Genomic DNA, 25,465 nt, shown 5'->3' with positions numbered 1-25,465 from the left:
CAGACATTCTTAAATAGAAGCACAATATTAGCAATCCTCCAGTTCTCCAGTTGAGCTTATAGGACTTGTTATTAGAATCCCTACTATAATTGGCACCTTCTTAATATCTTGAGTGGGGGTAGGGGAGACACCTCCAGAGGGCTCAACAGCGACACCTAGTGTTCCAGGCGCGCTCCCTGCCGTTTTACCCCTCTTGCTGGTCACTTTGCAGCCCAGTTGGAGTCCTTCCTATTCAGCCACAGCCACTTGCCGGAAGGCCTGTCCTCGAACTCCCATTCCCTTCAGGAGTCTGGCTACAAACCCTCTACAACCAACCTCTACAGGCGCATTGTTCTGCCTCGGCTGCTAAATCTGAATACTTTAGACATTTGTGTTCATGCGCTTCACCAATTGCAGCCTCCCGAGGCACAGTTGTACAGGGACTTCTGTGAGGTTGACCACAAGATCAGGTCCGGCCTGAGATTAGATGTGATGATCTCTGGTGGAAAGATGAGCCTGGTCAAGATCAGCCTGTATTTACCAGTCCTGGGCAGTGACCAGGAGGGTTGGTTCTTTTCTTGCAAATGGCTTCTTTGGAATTAAAGTAGGTAAAGTATCCTTCATTGTCATTCAGACATTTCAGTCTCAACGAAATTGTATACCTTGCAGTTATAACATAGAATAAAATAACAAAACACACAGTTTAACATCCACCACAGTGAGTTTACCAGGCACCTCCTCACTGTGAGGGAAGGCAAAAGTGTTAAAGTCCTCATCTCTTCCCTCCTTGTTTTCCCTCTGCGTTGAGGCGATCCATACTTCCGATGTTGGGATCCCGCCAGGTGATGGTAAGTAAGTCCCGTGAACGGGTCGGTTCAAAGTCTGCGGCCCGGTGCGGTCGAAGCTGCCACCCTCCAGTCCAGCGGATGAAGCTGTTGTTGCGGGAGCTCCGGAAAACAGGTCACCAACCTGGGACCTGCGAGCTCCCGACGTTGTTGTCCACTGGGCCCGCGGCCGAGTCCACTGGGCCCGCGGCCGAGCCTTCGAGGCTCCAAAGTCGGGTTGCCGCCGCCGCAGCGCCACCACAGCCCCGAAGTCGGCCAGCCTCGCATTGGAAAGCCCTGACTCTGCCTCTGGAGCCTCGAGGTCGGTCCTGCACCACCCCCCCCACCCAAATACACAACTAAAAGAAACTAAACAACAGGACAAAAGAAAACAAACAAAAAAGAAAAGACAGACGGACTGCAGATTAGCCGCAGCTGCTTGGGCAGCACCGCCACTTCTTGAAGTTGTCCTGCCTTTACATAAAGGGTAGTGTTCGAGAAAGCAGGCGTTGGGGGAGGGAGGGCATTGGTGATAGTTCTCCTTCCTTCCAAGGTAATCGCCAGTTGTCGCAGGACCTGATTGTGCCTCCAGGTGTAGCGGCCTTGTGAAAGGCTGGTTTTGCAGCCAATGAGGATGTGCCTTAATGTTGCTGGGGTTTGGCAGAGAGAACACGATGGATCTTTCCAAGCCACTGGTTTAGGTTCTTGGGTGTGGGAGGAACATCGTAGGTGGCTCTGATGATGAACCAAAGACGGCTTCCTTCCATTTCCCACAAATCCTGTGCTCTCAATGGCATCTTTCCTCTTGCATGGTGACCAAAATTGTACGATATTTTAAACGCAGCCTTATCAATCTATCGTAAGACTGTAACTTCTCTGCCCAATGCCCTTACTGAAGAAAGCCAGCATGAAAAAAACCTTCAGCACTAACTGAAATGATTGCATTAATATTTTAAATTAACGTGTAATAGTGCGAAATATAGTCAAATTGCACTATTGGTTGTTTTGTCATTTATTCTAAGTCATATTTTGTGTCCTTTTTCATAGAAACACACTGCAGGAGGGAGAACACCTACAGAGTCCTAATTCATCAGAATGTGTGGAGCTGAGAAAAATCCTAACTCTCAAACCTAATAGGTGACTTTTTTTTAATTATGTAATATTCATTGTCATCCCTGATTATACAACATAAACCATGGTCTTGCATTGGGGTGAAGTGAGCCTTTGGTTTATTGTTAGCGTTCCCACCTTGGAGTCATTGTTGCACAACGTGGAAACAGGTCTTTTGGCCCAACGTGCCCACACTGACCAACGTGCCCTATCCACAATAGTCATCTGCCAGTGTATGGCCCCATAACCCCTCCAAGTAAGTGTGTGTGTGTGTGTGTGTGTGTGTGTGTGTGTGTGTGTGTGTGTGTGTGTGTGTGTGTGTGTGTGTGTGTGTGTGTGTGTGTGTGTGTGTGTGTGTGTGTGTGTGTGTGTGTGTGTGTGTGTGTGTGTGTGTGTGTGTGTGTGTAAAATTAATAATTTAATTTAAATTAAATTAAAATTTAAATCTCCCTCTCACCTTAAACCGATGTCCCTATCAGAGGGGGGGGCAACGAAACGAGTGCCATTTGGCATGGGGCTCATGCCTGTCTGCTTCAAAGGGATCTTGATTTGGCCTCTAATAGTGAAATTGGCCTGGGCCTCAGTTCATCTATGAGAGGGCCTGCCCATGTCCTCTGGTTCTTGATTCCTCTTCTCTGGGTAAAATACTGTATGTATTCCTCTCATAATCTTCTATACGTCTATATGATCATCACTCATCCACCTGTGCTAAGGAATAAGGTCCCAGCCTGCTCAACCTCTCCCTACACCTCAGGCACTTGAGTCCTGGCAACATCCTCGTAAATCTTCTCTGCACACTTTCCAGCTTAACAACATATTTCCTATAACAGGGTAAACTTAACAGCACACAACTAGAAATGTGACCTCACCAATGTCTTTCACATGGTGAAATGGCCTGCCAACTTCTACATTCAAAACACTGACTGATGAAGGCCAATATGCTGAATCCTCCTTGACCACCCTATCTTCCTCTGATGCCACTTTCAAGGAATTATATAGCTGCACTCCTAGATCCCTCTGCTCCACACAACTCCCCAGAGAACCTGCCATTCACTGTGTCGGTCCTGCCCTGGTTAAACTACCCAAAATGCAACACCTCGCATTTATTTATATTAAACTTCACTAGCCATTCCTCAGCCCACCTGCCCAACTGATCAAGATCCTGGTGCAATTTTTGACAACTAACATCACTTTCTCCAATACCACCCACATTAGTGTCAACTGTAAACTCACTCCTCATGCCTTGTGCATTCTCATCCAAATCATTAATACAGATGACAAACAGCAATACACCCAGCGCCAAACCTGAGGCACACCATTAGTCACAGGCCTCAAGTCTGAAAAACACCATTTCACTATCACCCTCTGCTTCCTTCAATGATGCCGTTGGTTTTCTCTCCTTGGATCCCATGCGATCTAACCTACTATGTGGAACCCTGTCAAATGCCTACATAACGTCTACAGCTCAGCCTTCAACCACCTTTTGGTCACATCTTTAAAATACTCAATAGGATTCATGAGATACAATCTCCCACATACAAAACCATGCTGACTATCCCTAATCAGCCCTTGTCCATCTAAATGCATACATGTCATATCCCTCAGAATATACTGGAGTAATTTTCTGGCCACAGATGTTAGACTCACTGGCCTGTAGTTCTCGGGCTTTTTCCTGCAGCCCTGCTTAAATGGAGACACAACGCATGCCACCCTCCAGTCATCCGGACCTCGGCCATATTTCATGACAACTCAAATCTCAACCAGACCAGATGCAATTTTCTCTCTTGCTTCCCAGTATCCTCAGATATATCTGAACAGACCCGTGATATTTACATAGAAACATAGAAACATAGAAATTAGGTGCAGGAGTAGGCCATTCGGCCCTTCGAGCCTGCACCGCCATTCAATATGATCATGGCTGATCAACTCAGTATCCCGTACCTGCCTTCTCTCCATACCCTCTGGTCCCCTTGGCCACAAGGGCCACATCTAACTCCCTCTTAAATATAGTCAATGAACTGGCCTCGACTACCCTCTGTGGCAGAGAGTTCCAGAGATTCACCACTCTCTGTGTGAAAAAAGTTCTCCTCATCTCGGTTTTAAAGGATTTCCGCCTTATCCTTAAGCTGTGACCCCTTGTCCTGGACTTCCCCAACATCGGGAACAATCTTCCTGCATCTAGCCTGTCCAACCCCTTAAGAATTTTGTAAGTTTCTATAAGATCCCCTCTCAATCTCCTAAATTCTAGAGAGTATAAACCAAGTCTATTCAGTCTTTCTTCATAAGACAGTCCTGACATCCCAGGAATCAGTCTGGTGAACCTTCTCTGCACTCCCTCTATGGCAATAATGTCCTTCCTCAGATTTGGAGACCAAAACTGTACGCAATACTCCAGGTGTGGTCTCACCAAGACCCTGTACAACTGCAGTAGAACCTCCCTGCTCCTATACTCAAACCCTTTTGCTATGAAAGTCAACATACCATTTGCTTTCTTTACTGCCTGCTGCACCTGCATGCCTACCTTCAATGACTGGTGTACCATGACACCCAGGTCTCGCTGCCTCCCCCTTTCCCAATCGGCCACCATTTAGATAATAGTCTGCTTTCCCGTTTTTGCCACCAAAATGGATAACCTCACATTTATCCACATTATACTGCATCTGCCAAACATTTGCCCACTCACCCAGCCTATCCAAGTCACCTTGCAGTCTCCTAGCATCCTCCTCACAGCTAACACTGCCCCCCAGCTTAGTGTCATCCGCAAACTTGGAGATATTGCCTTCAATTCCCTCATCCAGATCATTAATATATATTGTAAATAGCTGGGGTCCCAGCACTGAGCCTTGTGGTACCCCACTAGTCACTGCCTGCCATTGTGAAAAGGACCCGTTTACTCCTATTCTTTGCTTCCTGTTTGCCAGCCAGTTCTCTATCCACATCAATACTGAACCCCCAATGCCGTGTACTTTAAGTTTGTATACTAATCTCTTATGTGGGACCTTGTCGAAAGCCTTCTGGGAGTCCAGATACACCACATCCACTGGTTCTCGCCTATCCACGCTACTAGTTACATCCTCGAAAAATTCTATAAGATTCGTCAGACATGATTTATCTTTCGTAAATCCATGCTGACTTTGTCCAATGATTTCACCACTTTCCAAATGTGCTGCTATCCCATCTTTAATAACTGACTCTAGCAGTTTCCCCACTACCGATGTTAGACTAACATCCTGTTTCCCTGTTTTTCTCTCTCCCTCCCTTTCTTAAAAAGTGGGGTTATGTTTGCTACCCGCCAATCCTCTGGAACTACTCCAGAATCTAAAGAGTTTTGAAAGATTATTACTAATGCATCCACTATTTCTGGAGCTACTTCCTTAAGTACTCTGGGATGCAGCCTATCTGGCCCTGGGGATTTATCGGCCTTTAATCCATTCAATTTACCCAACACCACTTCCTGACTAACCTGGATTTCACTCAATTCCTCCAACTCCTTTGACCCGCGGGTCCCTGCTATTTCCGGCAGATTATTTATGTCTTCCTTTGTGAAGACGGAACCAAAGTAGTTATTCAATTGGTCCGCCATATCCTTGTTCCCCATGATCAACTCACCAGTTTCTGACTGCAAGGGACCTACATTTGTTTTAACTAATCTCTTTCTTTTCACATATCTATAAAAACCTTTGCAGTCAGTTTTTATGTTCCCTGCCAGTTTTCTTTCATAATCAATTTTTCCTTTCCTAATTAAGCCCTTCGTCCTCCTCTGCTGGTCTCTGAATTTCTCCCAGTCCTCCGGTATGTTGCTTTTTCTGGCTAATTTGTACGCATCATCCTTCGCTTTGATACTATCCCTGATTTCCCTTGTTATCCACGGATGCACTACCTTCCCTGATTTATTATTTTGCCAAACTGGGATGAACAATTTTTGGAGTTCATCCATGCAGTCTTTAAATGTCTTCCATTGCATATCCACCATCAACCCGTTTAGAATTAATTGTCAGTCAATCTTGGCCAATTCACGTCTCATACCCTCAAAGTTACCTTTCTTTAAGTTCAAAACCATTGTTTCTGAATTAACAATGTCACTCTCCATCCTAATGAAGAACTCAACCATATTATGGTCACTCTTGCCCAAGGGGCCACGCACAACAAGACTACTAACTAACCCTTCCTCATTACTCAATACCCAGTCTAAAATAGCCAGCTCTCTCGTTGGTTCCTCTACATGTTGATTTAGATAACTATCCCGCATACATTCCAAGAAATCCTCTTCCTCAGCACCCCTGCCAATTTGATTCACCCAATCTATATGTAGATTGAAGTCACCCATTATAACTGCTTGGCCTTTGTCGCACGCATTTCTAATTTCCTGTTTGATACCATCTCCAACTTCACTACTACTGTTAGGTGGCCTGTACACAACACCCACCAGCATTTTCTGCCCCTTAGTGTTTCGCAACTCTACCCATACCGATTCCATATCCTCCAAACTAATGTCCTTCCTTTCCATTGCGTGAATCTCCTCTCTAACCAGCAACGCTACCCCACCTCCTTTTCCTTTCTCTCTATCCCTCCTGAATATTGAATATCCCTGGATGTTCAGCTCCCAGCCTTGGTCACCCTGGAGCCATGTCTCCGTGATCCCAACTATATCATAATCATTAATGGCTATCTGCACGTTCAACTCATCCACCTTATTACGAATACTCCTTGCATTGAGACACAAAGCCTTCAGGCTTGTTTTTACAACTCTCTTACCCCTTATACAATTATGTTGAGAAGTGGCCCTTTTTGATTTTTGCCCTGGTTTTGTCTGCCTGCCACTTTTACTTTTCACCTTGCTACCTATTTCTTCTACCCTCATTTTACACCCCTCTGCCTCTCTGCTCTTGTACCCATCCCCCTGCCACATTAGTTTAAATCCTCCCCGACAGCACTAGCAAACACTCCCCCAAGGACATTGGTTCCATTCCAGCCCAGGTGCAGACCGTCCTGTTTGTACTGGTCCCACCTCCCCCAGAACTGGTTCCAATGCCCTAAAAATTTGAATCCCTCCCCCTTGCACCATTTTTCAAGCCACGTATTCATCTGCAATATCCTCCTATTTCTGCTCTGACTGGCCCGTGGTACTGGTAGTAATCCAGAGATTATTACCTTTGAGGTCCTACTTTTAAGTTTATCTCCTAGCTCCCTAAATTCATCCTGTAGGACCTCATCCCTTTTTTTACCTATATCGTTGGTGCCAATATGCACCACGACAACTGGCTGTTCACCCTCCCCCTCCAGAATGTTCTGCAGCCGTTCAGTGACATCCCTGACCCTTGCACCAGGGAGGCAACATACCATCCTGGAGTCTCGTTTGCGGCCGCAGAAACGCCTATCTATTCCCCTGACAATTGAATCCCCTATTACTATTGCCCTTCCACTCTTTTTCCCCCCCTCATGTGCCGCAGAGCCACCCATGGTGCCATGAACTTGGCTGCTGCTGCATTCCCCTGATGAGCCATCTCCCTCAACAGTATCCAAAATGGTATACCTGTTTAGGAGGGAGATGACCGCAGGGGACTCCTGCACTACCTGCCTACTGCTTTGCTGGCTATTGGCCACCCGTTCCCTTTCTGTCCTCTTACCTTTTACCTGCGGTGTGACCAACTCGCTGTACGTGCTATCCACGACTTTCTCAGCATCGTGGATGCTCCAGTATGAATCCAGCCGCAGTTCCAATCGTTCAATGCGGTCTGCCAGGAGCTGCAGCTGGACACACTTCCTGCAAACATAGTCACCAGGGACACCGACCATATCCCTGATCTCCCACATGTTGCAGGCTGAGCAAACCACAGGGCCAATCTCCACTGACATATCCTACTCCCATTTTAACTATATTAAATATTAAAAAAACACAAAACTTTATCCTTTAAACTTTACTAATAAATACTGTACCCTTAACTCCCAGAATCCTTAACTCCCAGAATCCTTAACCTAAAGGCAGAAATGTAAAAATGTAAACCAATCAGAGGCTTCCCCCAGACTCCTTCTCTGGAACGTTGGCGATTTTGGTTACAGCGCAGGTACTCCTCCCCTCTCACCAACGGCTCCCTGGGCCTCTGTGAAAACAAGCCCCGCGGTGTATTTTATACTTACAGCGCAGGTACTCCTCCCCTCTAACTTTGTCTAACTTCATATGCATTAGAGCCTTCAGCACCTCCTCAACCATAAACTGACTGCCATCAAGACGCTTCGATTGACTAGCCCAAGTTGCCTGGTCCTCGTGTTTTTCTCCATGACAAGAACTGAGGAGAAATACTCATTGTGGACATTCATTATCTCCCGTGGCATCTCACACACACAGTGGCCCCATGACTTTTTTAATTCTTGACCAGAGCCTCAATTTCTCTCATCATCCAAGCTTCCTTACACACACCTGCCTTTCCCATCATTCTATTAGAAATATGCATGTCAGCACACTTAAAAACATCCCACTTTCAGGACATTCCATTTCCTTCAAACAACCTACGCTAATCAACGGAGCGAGTTCCTATCTAATATCTGCAAAGTTGGCCTTGTCCCAATTTAGAATTTTAATGGGCTTGCTTTGCCTCTTTCCATAGCTATCTTATACTTAATAGGACATTGGTCACTGGTCCAAAAAGGCTCATCCATGAACACTTCATTCATTGCACTTCAAGCACTGTCCTCTCCCATGTAGGGACTCTCTATGTATTACTTGAGGAAACCTTCTTAATCACTCTTGACAAGTTCTGCCCCGTCTAAACCTTTTGCACAATGTCAATCCCAGTCAATATTGGGAAAATTAAAATCTCCCATGACAATCTTATTATCATTATTGCAGCTACCTGCAATCTTCTATCACATTTGCTCTTCTAATTCCCATTGCCTATATGGGGCCTATAATCCACTCCCAAAAAGGTGATCATCCCTTTCTTTTTTCTCAGCTCCACCCATATAGCCTCACTGGATGACCCATCTGTAATGTCATCTCTGACCACTGCTATGACATCCTCCTTAATTAATAAAGCCACACCCCCTCCTCTTTTACCTCTACTTCTCTCTCTCCTGAAGCATCTGTACCCTGGAACATTAAGCTGCCAGTCCTGTTGCTCGCTTGACCATGTCTGTAATGGCTATGACGCCCCAGTTGCACGTACCTTTCCATTGCCCAGTGTTCTTCTGCCTTGCCTGTCAGGTCTCTCACATTTTGAAAAAGTGCAATTCAAACCAACGGTCCTCCCTCCCTTTCTCCTGCCTATTCAGTCCACTGAACTTTCTGTCATCAGCATTCTTACCGACCTCCAGCCTCCCGCTCAGTTTAGCCCTGCATAGGACACCCCCCCCCCCCCCCCCCCCCCCCCCCCCCCCCCCCCCCCCCCCCCCCCCCCAACCTAGATTAAACCCACCCATGTAGCATTAGAGAGACTGGCTGCCAGGATATTAGTTTCCCTCCAGTTAGGAAGTTATACCGTTGTATTCAAGACGGAACTGCAGATGCTGGAAAATGACTCCCATGGCTATCTGGACTACACTTCTTCCCTCCACGCCTCCTGCAAGGACTCCATCCCCTACTCCCAATTCCTCCGTCTATGCCGCATCTGCTCCCAGGATGAGGCGTTCCACACCAGGGTATCTGAAATGTCCTAATTCTTCAGGGAACGGGGATTCCCCTCCTCCACCAAAGATGAGGCTCACACCAGGGTCTCATCCATACCCCGCAACACTGCTCTCTCTTCCCATCCCCGCACTCGCAACAAGGGCAGAGTCCCCCTAGTCCTCACCTTTCACCCCACCAGCCGTCACATACAACAAATAATCCTACGTCATTTTCGCCATCTCCAACGTGACCCCACCACTCGCCACATCTTCCCATCTCCACCCATGTCTGCCTTCCGCAAAGACCGCTCCCTCCGCAACTCCCTTGTCAATTCTTCCCTTCCCTCCCGTACCACCCCCTCCCCGGGCACTTTCCGTTGCAACCGCAAGAAATGCAACACCTGTCCCTTCACCTCCCCCCTCGACTCCATTCAAGGACCCAAGCAGTCGTTCCAGGTGCGACAGAGGTTTACCTGTATCTCCTCCAACTCATCTACTGCATCCGCTGCTCTAGATGTCAGCTGATCTACATTGGTGAGACTATGCGGAGGTTGGGCGATCGTTTCGCCGAACACCTCCGCTCTGTCCGCAAGAACCTACCTGACCTCCCGGTGGCTCAGCACTTCAACTCCCCCTCCCATTCCCAATCCGACCTCTTTGTCCTGGGTCTCCTCCATTGCCAGAGTGAGCAACACTGGAAATTGGAGGAACAGCACCACATATTCCGCTTGGGGAGTCTACATCCGGTGGGCATGAACATTGAATTTTCCCAATTTTGTTAGCCCTTGTTGTCTCCTCCCCTTCCTTAGCCCTCGAGCTGTCTCCTCCCATCCCCCAACCCTCGGGCTCCTCCTCCTCCTTTGTTTCCTTCCTTCTCCCTGCCACCCCCTATCAGTCTGAAGAAGGGTTTCAGCCGGAAACGTTACCTATTTCCTTCGCTCCATAGATGCTGCTGCACCTGCTGAGTTTCTCCAGCATTTTTGTGTACCTAGCAAGTTATACCTTCAGGTGTAAGGTTTGAGCCCTCACCAGTAAGAGTGGATATGGGTTCTGGTTCACAATTAGAACATAGAACATGGAAAAGCAACAGCAACAGGGCCTTCAGCCCATGGCTGTTCTGAACATGACATCAAGTTCAACTAATCATGTCTGCATCTACCACCACCTCACATTCCAGGCACCCACCACTCTGTTTAAAAAAAAACAAATAAACATTTGCCCTGAAAATCTCATTTCCTCCTCTCACTTTAAAGACCACCTTCCCTTTATGATTTGGCGTCTCCACCTTGGGGAGCAAGGTTCTGATTGTCTGCCCTGTGCAAATCTTATAAACATCCATCAGCCTCGGATGCCACAGAGAAAACAATCTAAATTTGACCAACCTGTCCTTATAGCTAATATACTCCATGCAGCATTCTGATAAGACTTCTCTGCACCCTTTCCAAAGCCTCCACATTCTTCCCATTGTGGGGCTGTTCTGCATCTAATACTCCAAATGCAGCCTAACTAAAGTATTATAAAGCTGCAGCATGACTTCCTGCCTACTACACAATGCCCCGACCTATGAAGGCAAGCATATTATATGCCTTCTTTACCACTTCATCTAGTTAGTTATCAGTTCTAAATTGAAATCCAGTTGGTTGCGCATAGCCCGTGTGAATAATCTAATAGGCAGCTATTATCTGTCTATGGAAATCTAATTTCACTTGCCGGCCTTTCAATTTTCCAATCCCTTGGAATACTGAATGAAATTCCTGCCTCATGTCATGATATGACTGCACTAAATTGACATGCATTCCGATGTGAAGCATTCCCAGCTCTCGAGCTGTATTTCAACATAGAAACATAGAAATTAGGTGCAGGAGTAGGCCATTCAGCCCTTCAAACCTGCACCGCCATTCAATATGATCATGGCTGATCATCCAACTCAGTATCCTGTACCTGCCTGCTCTCCATACCCCCTGATCTCCTTAGCCACAAGGGCCACATCTAACTCCCTCTTAAATATAGCTAATGAACTGGCCTCAACTACCTTCTGTGGCAGAGAATTCCAGAGACTCGCCACTCTCTGTGAAAAATGTTTTCCTCATCTCGGTCCTAAAAGATTTCCCCCTTATCCTTAAACTGTGACCCCTGTCAACTCAACCGAGTTTCTCCCTTCTCCTCTATCACCACGAGTTCTGCTTCAGTTTCTCTATCTCCGACTTCTACTTTAGCCGTGAAACATCCAATGGTCTGCAATGGTTTAGTTGCGGTGTATGGATATAACTTCCTACTAAGCCTCCTTGACGTGCACTTGATTTTCTGCTGTTTCAAGCATTCCCAAAGTGATCTGTCAATTACGTTGCTGTTACTACCAGAATTACAATCACTGACGTGTAACACGTTGCACTTGATTTTTCAACTCTGCTCGTGGTTTTTTCCTTATTCACGTTATCATTCTGATTTCACTATTGATTTTCACTACCAAAGTGATCTGTCAATTACGTTGCTGTTACTACCAGAATCTACAATCACTGACACTGTAACACCTCCGATGGTCACTGCAACTTCCTCGTGATGGCTCTCATTCAATGCAAACCGATAATTCCTTTTAACATCATGTTCTACATGACGGACGTGACCCTTCTTTTTCTCCCAAGGTCTATCTTTCTTTTCACTGGACCTTCCTTGTTGTAATCATTTGTTTTGTCATTTGACCTCCAAGTTATCTGATCCAATGGCCATGATATTCGCATATCATCATCATGGCTCATCGTCATAACAGAAGGGAGGTTTGTTTGTGTGATGATGTGCTGGGCTGCATCCATTATACAATGCAGTTTCTTGCAGTTTTGGATGGAGCTGTTCCCAAACCGAGCTGTGAAGCATCCAGATAAAATGCTTTCTATGGTGCATCTGTAGAGGTTGGTGAAAGTTGCAGAGGATCTGCCAAACTTCCTAGGCCTTCTAAGGAATTAGAGTTGTGGTGTGCTGTCTTAGTGATTCATTCAATATTGGTGGCCCAGGAGAAGGTGTTGGTGATATGGGGTATTCACATACCCCAAACTGGGGTATGTGAACCGTTTCGCTTCCTGAAGTCAATCACTATCTCCTTTGTCCCCACCAGACTTGCTGATAAGCTGCTGGAACTGGGACTGAACACTCCCCTGTGTGCCTGGGTCCTGGACTTTCTGACCGCCAGCCCCCAGGTGGTCAAGATGGGGAGACATACCTCCACCCCCCTCACCCTGAACACAGGATCCCCCAGGGTTGCGTCCTCAGCCCCCTACTGTACTCCCTGTACACACATGACAGATTCAGCTCCAACTCTGTCATCAAGTTTGCTGATGACACTGTGGTGGTGGGCCTGATCTCCGATAACGATGAGAAGGTCTAGCTGGAGGAGGTGGCTGATCTGGCACTCTGGTGTCAGAACAACAGCCTCCTCATGAATGTCACAAAAACTAAGGAGATGATTGTGGACTTTAGAAGGGCTCAACAACCGAGGACGTACACGCCACTGGGGATAAATGGGACTACTGTAGAGAGGGTGAGCAGCTTTAAATACCTGGGAGTCCACATCACAGAGAATCTGACATGGACAACACACACTGCCGCATTGGTGAGAAAGGCAAGGTAGCGCCTTTACAACCTCAGGCAGCTGAGGAAATTCAGTCTCTCTGAGGATCCTTCAGTGCTTCTACTCTGGGGCTGTAGAAAGTATCCTGATGGGAAACATCTCTATCTGGTTTGGTAACAGCTCTGCCCAGGACTCTGCAGAGAGTAGTGCCACGGGAACTCCCCCCCCCCCCCCCCCCCCCCCCCCCCCCCCCCCCCCCCCTCGCAGGACCTAAACACCAAGAGCTGCAGATCCAGCAAGATCATGAAGGACTCCCTACCACCCCTGCAACCGACTGTTCCAGCTGCTACGTCAGGCAAGCACCTCCACTGTCACGCTGCGAAAACAGGCAGGATGAGATTGAGTTTCTTCCCACAGGCCATCAGGACAGTAAACTCAGGGCGTAAATACGAGAAAGTAGACGAAAATGCTGGAGAAACTCAGCAGGTGAGGCAGCATCTATGGAGCGAAGGAAATAGACAACGTTTTGGGTCAAAACCCTTCTTCAGTCACCTATTTCCTTCGCTCCACAGATGCTGCCTCACCCGCTGGGTTTCTCCAGCATTTTTGTCTACTTTCGATTTTCAAGCATCTGCAGTATCTTCTTAAACAGGGCGTAAACACTGTTGTGTCTTTTTTAATGTAAATACTGGTTCTGTTCTGTCCTGCACAATCCCACAAGCATTTCCACTTCCATTTCAGTATCAGTCAGTATCAGTATATCTTTATTGTTATTTCCTGAGTACTCGCATACCCAGAGGAAACAAAAAACGTTGCTCAACCAGTGTCCGTTCAGTGTGCAGTACAAATAACAAGTAAATAGAAATAAAAATACATATATCATGAACAAATTAAATTAAACGCTCTACTCTCTACTAAACATCAACAGGCGTTCTGATCGACAGCTGCTGCAGTGTGTCCAGGTTGGTGGTTGGTGCGCGAGACCTTGGCAGGGGGCTAAGTCCGTTTATCAGTCTTATAGCCTGCGGGAAGAAGCTGAGGAGCATCCTGCTGGTTTTGCAGCTAATGCTCCTGTACCTCTTCCCAGATGGCAGGATGGAGAATATGTGATGCGATGGGTGGTAGGGGTCTTTGATGATGGAGATTGCTCTGTTGATACATCTCTTCCTGTATATGTCCACAGGAGATCTTGTATGTGTGTGTGTGTGACACATAAAGTTGACTTGACCCGTCTTGCTGACATTGAGAGAAAGGTTGTTGGCTCAACACCAGGACATGAGGTTCTCAATCTCCTTCCTGCACTCGGTCTCATTGTTATTTGATGTCTGGCCCACAATGGTAGTGGTGTCTGCAAATTTGAAAATTGAATAGGATTTGTTCATGGCTTCACAGTCGTAGGAGTAAATGAGCCACCTGTGGTCAAAGGAGCATTCAGTCAGGAGATGGATAATAAATTACATTGGATAATAATTTGTGACCTGCCACATCTTGCCCATTATGGAAAACTCTCTTGAAATCCATCCTTTGAAATCTGCCTGTATTTTACTTGTATCATTCTGTCAACACTATGGATTTTCTTTCCTCTTTACCTCTTCATTGTTTTGTGGTCTTAGGTTTACAGAAGATCATTATATCGAACTGTTCAAGAAAATTCAGAAATGCAGGTGGATTAAAAATTCGGACGAGCACCAAAAGATCAGGTAATTTTCCAGTGTTAAAAGATAGGTATTCCTTAAGAATTACAGTATTGAAGCCTTAGACTGGGATGACGAAAAATATATTTTGGAACAGACGTGTGGTAAATGGCTTAAAAACAACTGTCTATGTGTGTCCAAACTTTTTTCAAGATGGTTCTTTTAAGGATTATGTCTGTTGCATTGTAAATAGCAATTTAAATATTTATAATTGTATTTATCAAATATTTTGTATACAAAAGTTCATATTTGTATCGAGAAGATTCCAGATACATCCGTTTCTAAAGGATACGACTCAGTGTGCTGGAATCTAGATCCAGATTTGGTACCAGGGATAATAGTAAGATTAAACGAGAACTTACCAGTTTGAAGTTTGATCTGTATTTTATGAGGAGTTACGATGAGGGATTACGTGAAGAGCCCGCTCAGCAAGCATGCGCGGCATACTTCAAAGCAGCGGTGTGGAATCACAGATAGACACAGTTATTGAAATAAACATAGTAAAGAAAAGGAGACATCAAGATTTCAAACCGTGTAACAGTTATTACTTCACTCATTGCCGAAATTCTTGAGGGAGGAAGTGTGTATTCGTAATCAACCAATGAATCTGTTTGTAGAAAAACACAATGGTATTTTTTAACAATAACAACAAAGACATTAAATTGCTCCCCTGGGCTTAAATTAAATATTTGCAGTCTGTAAAAATGTTTGTGCAAATAAAGCAGGTTTTGCCAACGGCTTATTATAAAATTTCTGAACGGTCTTTCCCCCCCCACCACCCTGCTGTAGCCAGGATGTGGTCTATAGGCACGTCCATTCTTTTGGCCGTCGACGTGGATGCTGCCCTGGTGGAGTGAGATTTGTGCATGTTAGTGTTTATCCCAGCAGTTTTTAGCACCTGCTTGAGCCATCTCAAAATGGTTTGGCTCATCACCCGACCATAAGGTTTTTTATGACTGACCCACAAGGCTTTTCATCTCCCTCGAATATTTTTGGTTGTGTCTATGTAGGACAGTAGGTGGGTCATGGCACATAACCGTGGTTCTGGCGGGTAAGCCCGGAATTCCACGACTGGAGTAGGTGTTCCTGGTCTGCTCTGTTTGATCAGTCCCTGGATAACGACAGAGATCTGGTCTGGAGCTGTGAGCATGGTGTCCAGTCGCAATAGGTGTAGTGACTGGACCCTCTGTGCAGATACAAGTGCCATCAACATGAGTGTTTTGAGCATAGATTGTTCCAGGTTATGGGATCTGGCTGGTGGCCATCCCCTGAGGTATGTCAGGACCACACTGACATCCAATATATGGGTGTACCTTGGCCTAGGGGGTTAGAGTTGTAAATACCCTTCATTAGTTTGATCACCAGCGGGTGAGACCCCATGGCCTGTTGTCCTGGAGCTGGTTTTAAATAGACAGACAGGGCACTCCTAGCTGTGTTGATGGCTCTGTAGCCGAGTCCTTCGTCGTGGTGAAGGTTCGCCAGGAATTCCAGTACGTTGGTAACTGTAGCGGTTGTGTAGGTGGTCCCTGTATCCAAGCAGTACTTCTCCCATTTTTTGATGCTGGACAAGTGCTGTTTTTTAGTGGATGTTCGGAGGGATGCTGACATGGTGTCGATTGTTTGTTCTGATAATCCCAGTCCCAGAAGTGGTTTGTGCAGAATCTGCAACCCAGGAGTTTGATTTTTTCATGGCACGGGTGGCTTGTGCCCGACACTGGGTGTTAATAACTCTGGGTCACTGGGGAATACCATCGGAGTTTCAACAACCATGTCATGGAGTATTGGGAACCATGGCTGCGTAGGCCAGTCGGGTACTATCAAAATACCAGAAGCAGAGTCCATTTGTATTGTGCGTAGTCCCCGACTGATGAGGCAGAAGGGAGGAAATGCACAGGAAAGGAAAAATAGATTATGAAAGAAAACTGGCAGGGAACATAAAAACTGACTGCAAAGGTTTTTATAGATATGTGAAAAGAAAGAAATTAGTTAAAACAAATGTAGGTCCCTTGCAGTCAGAAACAGGTGAGTTGATCATGGGGAACAAGGATATGGCGGACCAATTGAATAACTACTTTTAAATCCCCAGGGCCAGATAGGCTGCATCCCAGAGTACTTAAGGAAGTAGCTCCAGAAATAGTGGATGCATTAGTAATAATCTTTCAAAACTCTTTAGATTCTGGAGTAGTTCCAGAGGATTGGCGGGTAGCAAACGTAACCCCACTTTTTAAGAAGGGAGGGAGAGAGAAAATGGGGAATTACAGACCAGTTGGTCTAACATCGGTAGTGGGGAAACTGCTAGTCAGTTATTAAAGATGGGATAGCAACACATTTGGAAAGTGGTGAATTCATTGGACAAAGTCAGCATGGATTTACGAAAGGTAAATCATGTCTGACGAATCTTATAGAATTTTTTGAGGATGTAACTAGTACCGTGGATAGGGGAGAACCAGTGGATGTGGTGTATCTGGCCTTCCAGAAGGCTTTCGACAAGGTCCCACATAAGAGATTAGTATACAAACTTAAAGTACACGGCATTGGGGGTTCAGTATTGATGTGGATAGAGAACTGGCTGGCAAACAGGAAGCAAAGAGTAGGAGTAAACGATTCCTTTTCACAATGGCAGGCAGTGACTAGTGGGGTACCGCAAGGCTCAGTGCTGGGACCCCAGCTATTTACAATATATATTAATGATTTGGATGAGGGAATTGAAGGCAATATCTCCAAGTTTGCGGATGACACTAAGCTGTGTTAGCTGTGAGGAGGATGCTGGGAGACTGCAAGGTGACTTGGATAGGCTGGGTGAGTGGGCAAATGTTTGGCAGATGCAGTATAATGTGGATAAATGTGAGGTTATCCATTTTGGTGGCAAAAACAGGAAAGCAGACTATTATCTAAATGGTGGCCGACTAGGAAAAGGGGAGATGCAGCGAGACCTGGGTGTCATGGTACACCAGTCATTGAAAGTAGGCATGCAGGTGCAGCAGGCAGTGAAGAAAGCGAATGGTATGTTAGCTTTCATAGCAAAAGGATTTGAGTATAGGAGCAGGAAGGTTCTACTGCAGTTGTACAGGGTCTTGGTGAGACCACACCTGGAGTATTGCGTACAGTTTTGGTCTCCAAATCTGAGGAAGGACATTATTGCCATAGAGGGAGTGCAGAGAAGGTTCACCAGACTGATTCCTGGGATGACAGGACTGTCTTATGTAGAAAGACTGGATAGACTTGGTTTATACTCTCTAGAATTTAAGAGATTGAGGGGGGATCTTATAGAAACTTACAAAATTCTTAAGGGGTTGGACAGGCTAGATGCAGGAAGATTGTTCCCGATGTTGGGGAAGTCCAGGACAAGGGGTCACAGCTTAAGGATAAGGGGGAAATCCTTTAAAACCAAGATGAGAAGAACTTTTTTCACACAGAGAGTGGTGAATCTCTGGAACTCTCTGCCACAGAGGGTAGTCGAGGCCAGTTCATTGGCTATATTTTAGAGGGAGTTAGATGTGGCCCTTGTGGCTAAGGGGATCAGAGGGTATGGAGAGAAGGGAGGTACGGGATACTGAGTTGGATGATCAGCCATGTTCATATTGAATGGCGGTGCAGGCTCGAAGGGCCGAATGGCCTACTCCTGCACCTAATTTCTATGTTTCTATGTTTCATAGAAGAAGAATTTCCCCAATCCAGCGCGAACGCATCTACCGCTGCTGCCTCAGGGTCTGGTTCCAAAGCGACATACATAGGTACCTGGTGATTTAGCCTTGATGCAAATAAATCGATATCTGGCGTGCCATATTGCTTGATAACTTTTGCAAATTTTTGGGGGTTTAACATCCATTCGATGTTGTCATTAAATTTACGTGACCTAGTGTCTGCCACTGTATTTAGCTTACCTGGCAGGTAAGTTGCTGATAGCCAAATATGTCTTTCGACACACCATTGCCAAATTGTGTTGACCAACTTGTCGCGTGATACCGATTTTATGCCGCCCATATGGTTAATGTAGGCCACCACCGTAGTATTATCTATTTGTAACCGTACATGCAAGTGATGCATATTTGATGCATATGCTTTTAAACCATAAAAGTCATCCAACATCTCTAGATAATTAATGCCCAGTGTAAGTGGTAATGATGACTCTGGGTTAGTCCATCTACCACCTGTGCTGGATATGGAGTTAGTTGCTCCCCAGCCTTGAGCACTGGCATCTGTTTGGATAACTAACGTAGGGTTAGTGATGATAATAGGGCTGAAAACAATGCCAAACGTTTTTTGCCCACCACTGTAGTTCTGACATTGCTTCAGTGGGTAACTTCATGACACGATCATAATGACCTGTATGTCGTTTTGGTGCCTGTACCTTTGCTTTTTGTAAGTTTTGACAGTGCAAAGGTTCGAATTGTGTAGCCGGAAATGCTGCTACCATTTTCCCAATTACTCTGCTACTTGTCGAATAGTAGGCCGTTCGTTGACCATTAAATTGTTGCATGATTGTGCCAATTCAACTGTTTTCTCTCGTGGCAATGTTACAGACACGTAGACTGAATTAATTGTGAAGCCATGTCGTCCATGATTGTGGATGGCTTCAACTTAGATTTATCTGGATGTAAGACAATCCCAGGGTTTCGAACAACTGTTTGGTAGCTGATACAGCTAACATGGTCAATTCCATGGTCTTGCCTACTATTAAGATATCATCAAGATATGTCATGACAATATGTTTTTGTCTTCTTAATATTGCCAGAGCTGGTTTTAGTATCTTGCTGAATAATCTTGGGCTGATGTGAACTGTAGGGGTTTTGCGTTTCCCTTTATTTCACTTTGGGCCCAACTGCCCGAGTTATTCTCTCCCTTGTCGGAGGGTCAAACGGCCACCACTCCACTCGAGCGGTTTCCAAGAGAGAGAATACAACAAAAGGGATTCCCCTAGGTTCTAGACCTCGGAATTATGGTGGGATATGATAAAAGGTTGAATTGACCAGAGTGTGCTGATGAGGGAAAACAGAAACCAAGATGGACTCAAAGCAAGTCTAAAATTTACAGGCTTTATTAAACAATGATAAATCGAATCTCACCAACACTACATAATACGTGGCTAAACTTATGCTTTAAACTAAGACTATGGACGGAAAACTATCGGGCACGTCGTAAAACTTACTTTACACAATTTTACCCCCCCTTTCCCTTTATCTTCTCAACCTCTATCCTATTTCGGGAATTTCACCAGGTCACTGGGGTACTTACAGTTGGGCTCACGAGCCGTCCAGCAGAGCAGAAAGAGAGAAAGAGTTCTGGCTTGACTCCTGTTTTATACCTGAGCTTCCTTTGAAACCCCCAGGTGGTCCTCTGGATAAAAGGGTTCTTTTGATGATTCCCAGTTTCGATCTGGCATGAACAATAGGCTTCCGATGATAAGGGGTTTGCTGATGTCATGATCCCTCAGCCTGATCGTTATCCCATCGCCTGGACGGGCTCCTATTGTCTCGATGGATGGGTCATCCAAGATGGTGATTGAGCTTGGGCTGGCCTGTTTACCACCGTCTGCTGAGGCTTGGTTCCTTCCTTTGTGTATCCAAGATAATCTCGTTATCTCCGTCTCAGCCTTTCCTGGCCACATCATTTGCACAGTTGTGTGATGCCCAAGTCCACAGGCCAGACAGGTTTGAATCTTTCTGTGGATTGGGGATTTTTTCCGTTGCAGCCAGCAAATCTGTCTTTATAAAATATCCATGTCCTTATCCGAGTTCTTCCATAATTTTAGAGGATTTGCCCCAATAACTTACAGAACTCATTGGGTAACGCTTTAAACTGCCACAGCTGCCCCATCCAGGTAAATTTCAGGTATCTGCGATGATCCTTGTGAATGGTACTGAATAGTAAACATCTTTAAGATCAATGCTTGCCAGGAAGTATCCTTTGGAAATTAGTTGCTTGGCAGTAACAACCGTTTCCATTTTGAAATGTATATACTTAACAAACATATTTAGTGAAGTTAAGTCAATGATGATGCGACATCCACCATCTTTTTTGGGTTTAGTGAATATATTTGATACGAATTCCAAGGGTTCATCTTTTCCCATGATACCCTTTGTAATTAGTCTCACCAGTTCAGCTTGTCCCTCTCGTTTCTTTAACGGAGAGGGAAAATACCCTCTGGGGTGAATGTTGAACTGGTGGCAATTTTTCTAGTATGAATTGTATTTTGTATCCACTAATGCCATTGAGTATATACTGATCACTCGTGATAGACTCCCGTGCTTCTTTAAACAGGTGTAATCTCCCCCTGTTAGCTTCCAGTGAAGGTGGTGGAGGCAGGTTCATTTTTATCATTTAAAAATAAATTGGATAGTTATATGGATGGGAAGGGAATGGAGGGTTATGGTCTGAGCGCAGGTATATGGGACTAGGGGAGATTATGTGTTCGGCACGGACTAGAAGGGTCGAGATGGCCTGTTTCCGTGCTGTAATTGTTATATGGTTATATGGTTATATGGTTAGTATCAAGCCCCTATTTTCTATACACTGGTAGGAACCAGACCCACCTACCTCCATGGTTATGGGTATTGTTCTGTTTCCTGCCGGTCCAACGAGTCTTGCACGTTGTCTGACGTGGCGGTGATGTTGGGGGGTGGCGCATTTTCCATGGGGTCCGCTCTGGGCCCTTGTCTAAAGAAGACTTCCGGTGATAGAATGCGGACCCCGAGCTTTCATCAGTCCGATATGGTAGACGTCGACTGATGGACGCGATGGGGTGCTGATGCGTAGGAATTAATGTTTTTGGTTTTTGGTTTGCTCGTCCCGGGCCTGCCCTCATGAGACCGAAAGTTTTTTAAGGCCTCTTCCATATCCTTCGTATGCTTTGTGAGGTTTTTGTCAGAGAGCAGTGGGTCTGGCTCAGTGGCTGGGGTATGCACAACCCCGCAAATTTAGGATTTTATGGCAGGTCTTATGATTTGTTTACGAAGGTTGTGGTCATCTCCGTATTTGTCCACGGAACGAGCAAATGATGTGATGGCTGATGTCAGGAGCCTGAGGATCCGCTGATCCACTGAATATTTGCCCCAACGTGCCCCCAGTTTTGGCTGTTTACAGCCGGCACTTTAAGGGACTCACAGTTCTCTGGAGCTGTATACGTGAGGTGGTCAATGAGGCCTTACATTGACCACCTCTCCTGTAGGGGCCTGTTGGAGAGGTGGTTAATGCTGGCCGCTGGTTTGGCCTTTAACGGCCTCCTGCACGTGGGGCTGCCACGTAGCGGTCCACCACACCTAGCAGCTCTTCCTGTTCCTGCACCCCTTGCATATTCCCGCCATCTTCAGCCAGCGCCCCCTCTTCATGACCAGCCCAGTCCTGGTCACCAAAGCTATCCTCGGGTAAGGAGGAAGCACAAGACACTGGAGGGAGTGCCTGAACTCCCCCTGCGAGAGTGCCCCTCACGAAACGCGTCTCGCTAGAGCTCCTGCTCCAGGAGCCACTCCATGCGGCTCAGGCGGCTGTCGCCCCTCCCCGTGCGGGTGGAGAGACGTCCCTGTCCGACAAGTCGGAAGCCACCGGCCAGACGCTTCTTCGGTAGCTTTACTTCCAGCCCGCTGCTCAGGCGGTAGCTTTAGGGCTCGGCACGGTGGATGGGGATTAGCGGAGCGCCAGGTAAGCTTTAGATTCTGGAGTAGTTCCTGCCCCCCCCCCCCCCCCCAAGATGTAACGCTCCTTTTTAAGAAGGGAGTGAGAGAGAAAACGGGGAATTACAGAGCAGTTAGTCTAACATCGGTAGTGGGGAAACTGCTAGAGTCAGTTATTAAAGATGGGATAGCAGCACATTTGGAAAGTGGTGAAATCATTGGACAAAGTCAGCATGGATTTACGAAAGGTAAATCATGTCTGACGAATCTTATAGAATTATTCGAGGATGTAACTAGTAGCGTGGATAGGGGAGAACCGGTGGATCTGCTGTATCTGGACTTCCAGAAGGCATTCGACAAGGTCCCACATGAGAGATTAGTATACAAACGTAGCACAAGGCATTGTGACTCAGAAGTGATGTGGAGAGAACTGGCTGGCAAACAGACTTTGAAAAATAACATTTTATTCTGTGCAAATAAAATACATTGTGGGTAGAGAGGTATGTCGGTGATCTGTAGATGGAATCAGCTGGGGAAGTTCAGTAAGCGATAGTAGGTGGTTTCTTTCCTCACCTTATGCCAAGAAAATTCTGGATTCATTCCAAGAGAATCAGTACGGCACAGTGGCACAGGGACAGAGTTGCTGCCTGAGTCCCGGGTTCGATCATGACTACGGATGCTGTCCATACAAAGTTTGTACATTCTCACTGTGACCGCATGGGTTTTATTCGGGTGCTCTGATTTCCTCCCACATTCCAAAGACGTGCAGGTGTAGTGGTTCAGTATTCTTAAACAGACAAAAACGCAAATAAAATCAGTGATCAAGCAGTAAATCTTTATTTTGCCAGGCGGGTGTGGTAAAACTCTTAACAGTATGCAGATTGCAGACTATACAGTTCAAGATTCAAGATTCAAGATTCAATTTATTTGTCATTTGGACCCCTTGAGGTCCAAACGAAATGCCGTTTCTGCAGCCATACATTACAAACAAATAGACCCAAGACGCAACATAATTTACATAAACATCCGTCACATCGCTGTGATGGAAGGCCAAAAAAACTTATCTCTCCCCTGCACTCCCCCCCCCCCCCCCCCGATGTCAAAGTCAAAGCAAAGCCCCGGCTGGCGATGGCGATTGTCCCGCAGCCATTAAAGCCACGCTGGGTGGTGCAAGGCCGCACACCGGGTCTTGATGTTAGAGCCCCCGGCGTGCGCTTGCAGAGTCCCGCAGCCATTCCAAGCCGTGCGGGGCGGTGATGTCAGGCCCCGCTCCAGGAGCTCTTCGACCCCGCAACTCGGGCGGGAGAAGTCGCCGTTGCGAGAGCCCTGAAAAGCGGTCTCCCTCCAGGGACCCACGGGCTCCCGGTGCCGCCGTCCGCCAGACCCGCAGTTGCAGCCTCCGAATCTCCGGAGGTCGGGCCGCAGCAGCAGCAGCGCTCCACCACCGCTCCACCCGCTCTGGACTCGGCCAGCTCCGCAACGGTGAGGTGAGTCGTCGGCACCAGAGTCCCCAGTCTTCTCCTGTTGGAGGCCGCTCCTCGTTGCAGCCCCAACGACAACGGAGACCCGACAAAGAAAAGGTCGGGTCTCCCGTGCAGGGAGAGATTTAAAAGTTACCCCCCTCCCACCCCACCCCCCCCCCCCCCCCACACACACACCCCAACAAAAAATAACAAAAACTACATAGAAACATAGACAAAAAAATAATAAAAACGCAGACGGGCTGCAGAGGCCGCTGCTGACGAGAGTCGCGCCGCCTACCGGATCACAGGGGCAGTGATCTTATTTCATATATATACTCCAAAAACCAAAGATTCAGCAATACCTTATCTACAGATCATATTACAGCCTCTTGCTTCTTAAGATTGACAGCTTCTTAAGATTGGCAGCTTCTACCATGTTTCTACCATGTTTCTAGGAACCATATTTTTATTGGTATGAATGATGGGTGAAGGTTGAAAAGTTTGTGGGAGTGAGTATAACCAAGCCTACGCTTTTTCAGTAATGCCATTGGATCATCGAGAAATGTTGTCTTGTCAAAGGTTTTCATTTTAAAAAAATGTACCGTCATCAGTGCTGGCCTAGACTTCTGATGCAAATCTTGAAATTGAACTTTGAATCTCCTGACCTCAAAGTGAAGATGTTGTGACTTGCATCATGGACGACAGTCAATGGCACAAAACGACACACAACATGTTTTGCTTTCCAGATCACAGTTGGAGAAATGCTGCAATGCAACTCGAAATTTTGTTGTTACACAAGTTAATGCACCACTGGGAACAAAAATTACTTATGAAGCAGAAGCCAAAAAAATATTTGAAATTACTCAAGATACCCTTGAACTGATTCCGGAGGTAAGTTTTGTTTCATTCTGTCTGCAGTTCTGACAAACCTGTTGGAGTTTTTTGAGGAAGTAACAAGGAAGTTAGGCAAAAAAGAATCAGTGTGGAACGCCTTTAAGGTGCTGCACACGAGGCTGCTAAACCAGGTAGGGCCCCATAGTGTTAGAAGTAAGGTACTAGTATGGTTAGAAGATTGGCCAACTGGCAGGTGGCAAAGAGCTGCAACAAAAGAGGCCTTTTCTGGTTGTCTGTCAGTGATTAGTGGTGTTCCACAGGGGTCAGTGTTGGCTCCACTACTTTTCATGTAATGTATTGATGATCTGAATGAGCTTTATGGCCAAGTTTGCAGATGATACGAAGATAGATGGAGGGACAGGTAGAGTTACGGGTGCAGGAATGCTGCAGAAGGACTTGGACAGGCTGGGAGAGTGGGCAAGGACGTGGCAAATGGAATACAGTATCGGGACGTGTACCATCATGCACTGTGGTAGAAAGAATAAGGGCATAGACTACATTCTAAATCGGGTAAGGATTCAGAAATTGGAGGTGCATAGGGACTTGTGAGTGCTGGTGCACAATTCCCAAGGGTTAATTTGCAGGTTGAGTCAGCAGTATGGAAGGCAAATGCAATGCTGCATTCAATTTGAGGGGACTAGAATATAAAACCTTGGATGTAATGCTGAGGCTTTATCAGATGCTGGTAAGGCCACATTCTTATTCTTTTTGTTTTGAAAAGCTTGAT

The 25,465-nt window shown here is 46.2% G+C and overlaps 1 protein-coding gene across 4 annotated transcripts in view; it reads left to right on the top strand.

Moving 5' to 3' along the window:
* LOC129707751 (alpha-2,8-sialyltransferase 8F-like) overlaps nt 1–25,465 on the top strand; it is a 95,837-nt gene that overhangs the window by 19,796 nt on the left and 50,576 nt on the right. For all 4 annotated transcript variants that reach the window (XM_055653020.1, XM_055653047.1, XM_055653029.1 and 1 more), the window contains exons 2-4: nt 1,851–1,940; nt 14,691–14,777; nt 24,591–24,735. In XM_055653020.1, the coding sequence (XP_055508995.1) occupies nt 1,851–1,940; nt 14,691–14,777; nt 24,591–24,735 (322 nt within the window). The remainder of the gene's footprint in view (nt 1–1,850; nt 1,941–14,690; nt 14,778–24,590; nt 24,736–25,465) is intronic.

The sequence above is a fragment of the Leucoraja erinacea genome, chromosome 2 (genome assembly GCF_028641065.1).
Source record: "Leucoraja erinacea ecotype New England chromosome 2, Leri_hhj_1, whole genome shotgun sequence".
NCBI classification, from domain to species: Eukaryota; Metazoa; Chordata; class Chondrichthyes; order Rajiformes; family Rajidae; genus Leucoraja; species Leucoraja erinaceus.
This window is presented reverse-complemented; position numbering and strand designations above follow the sequence as displayed.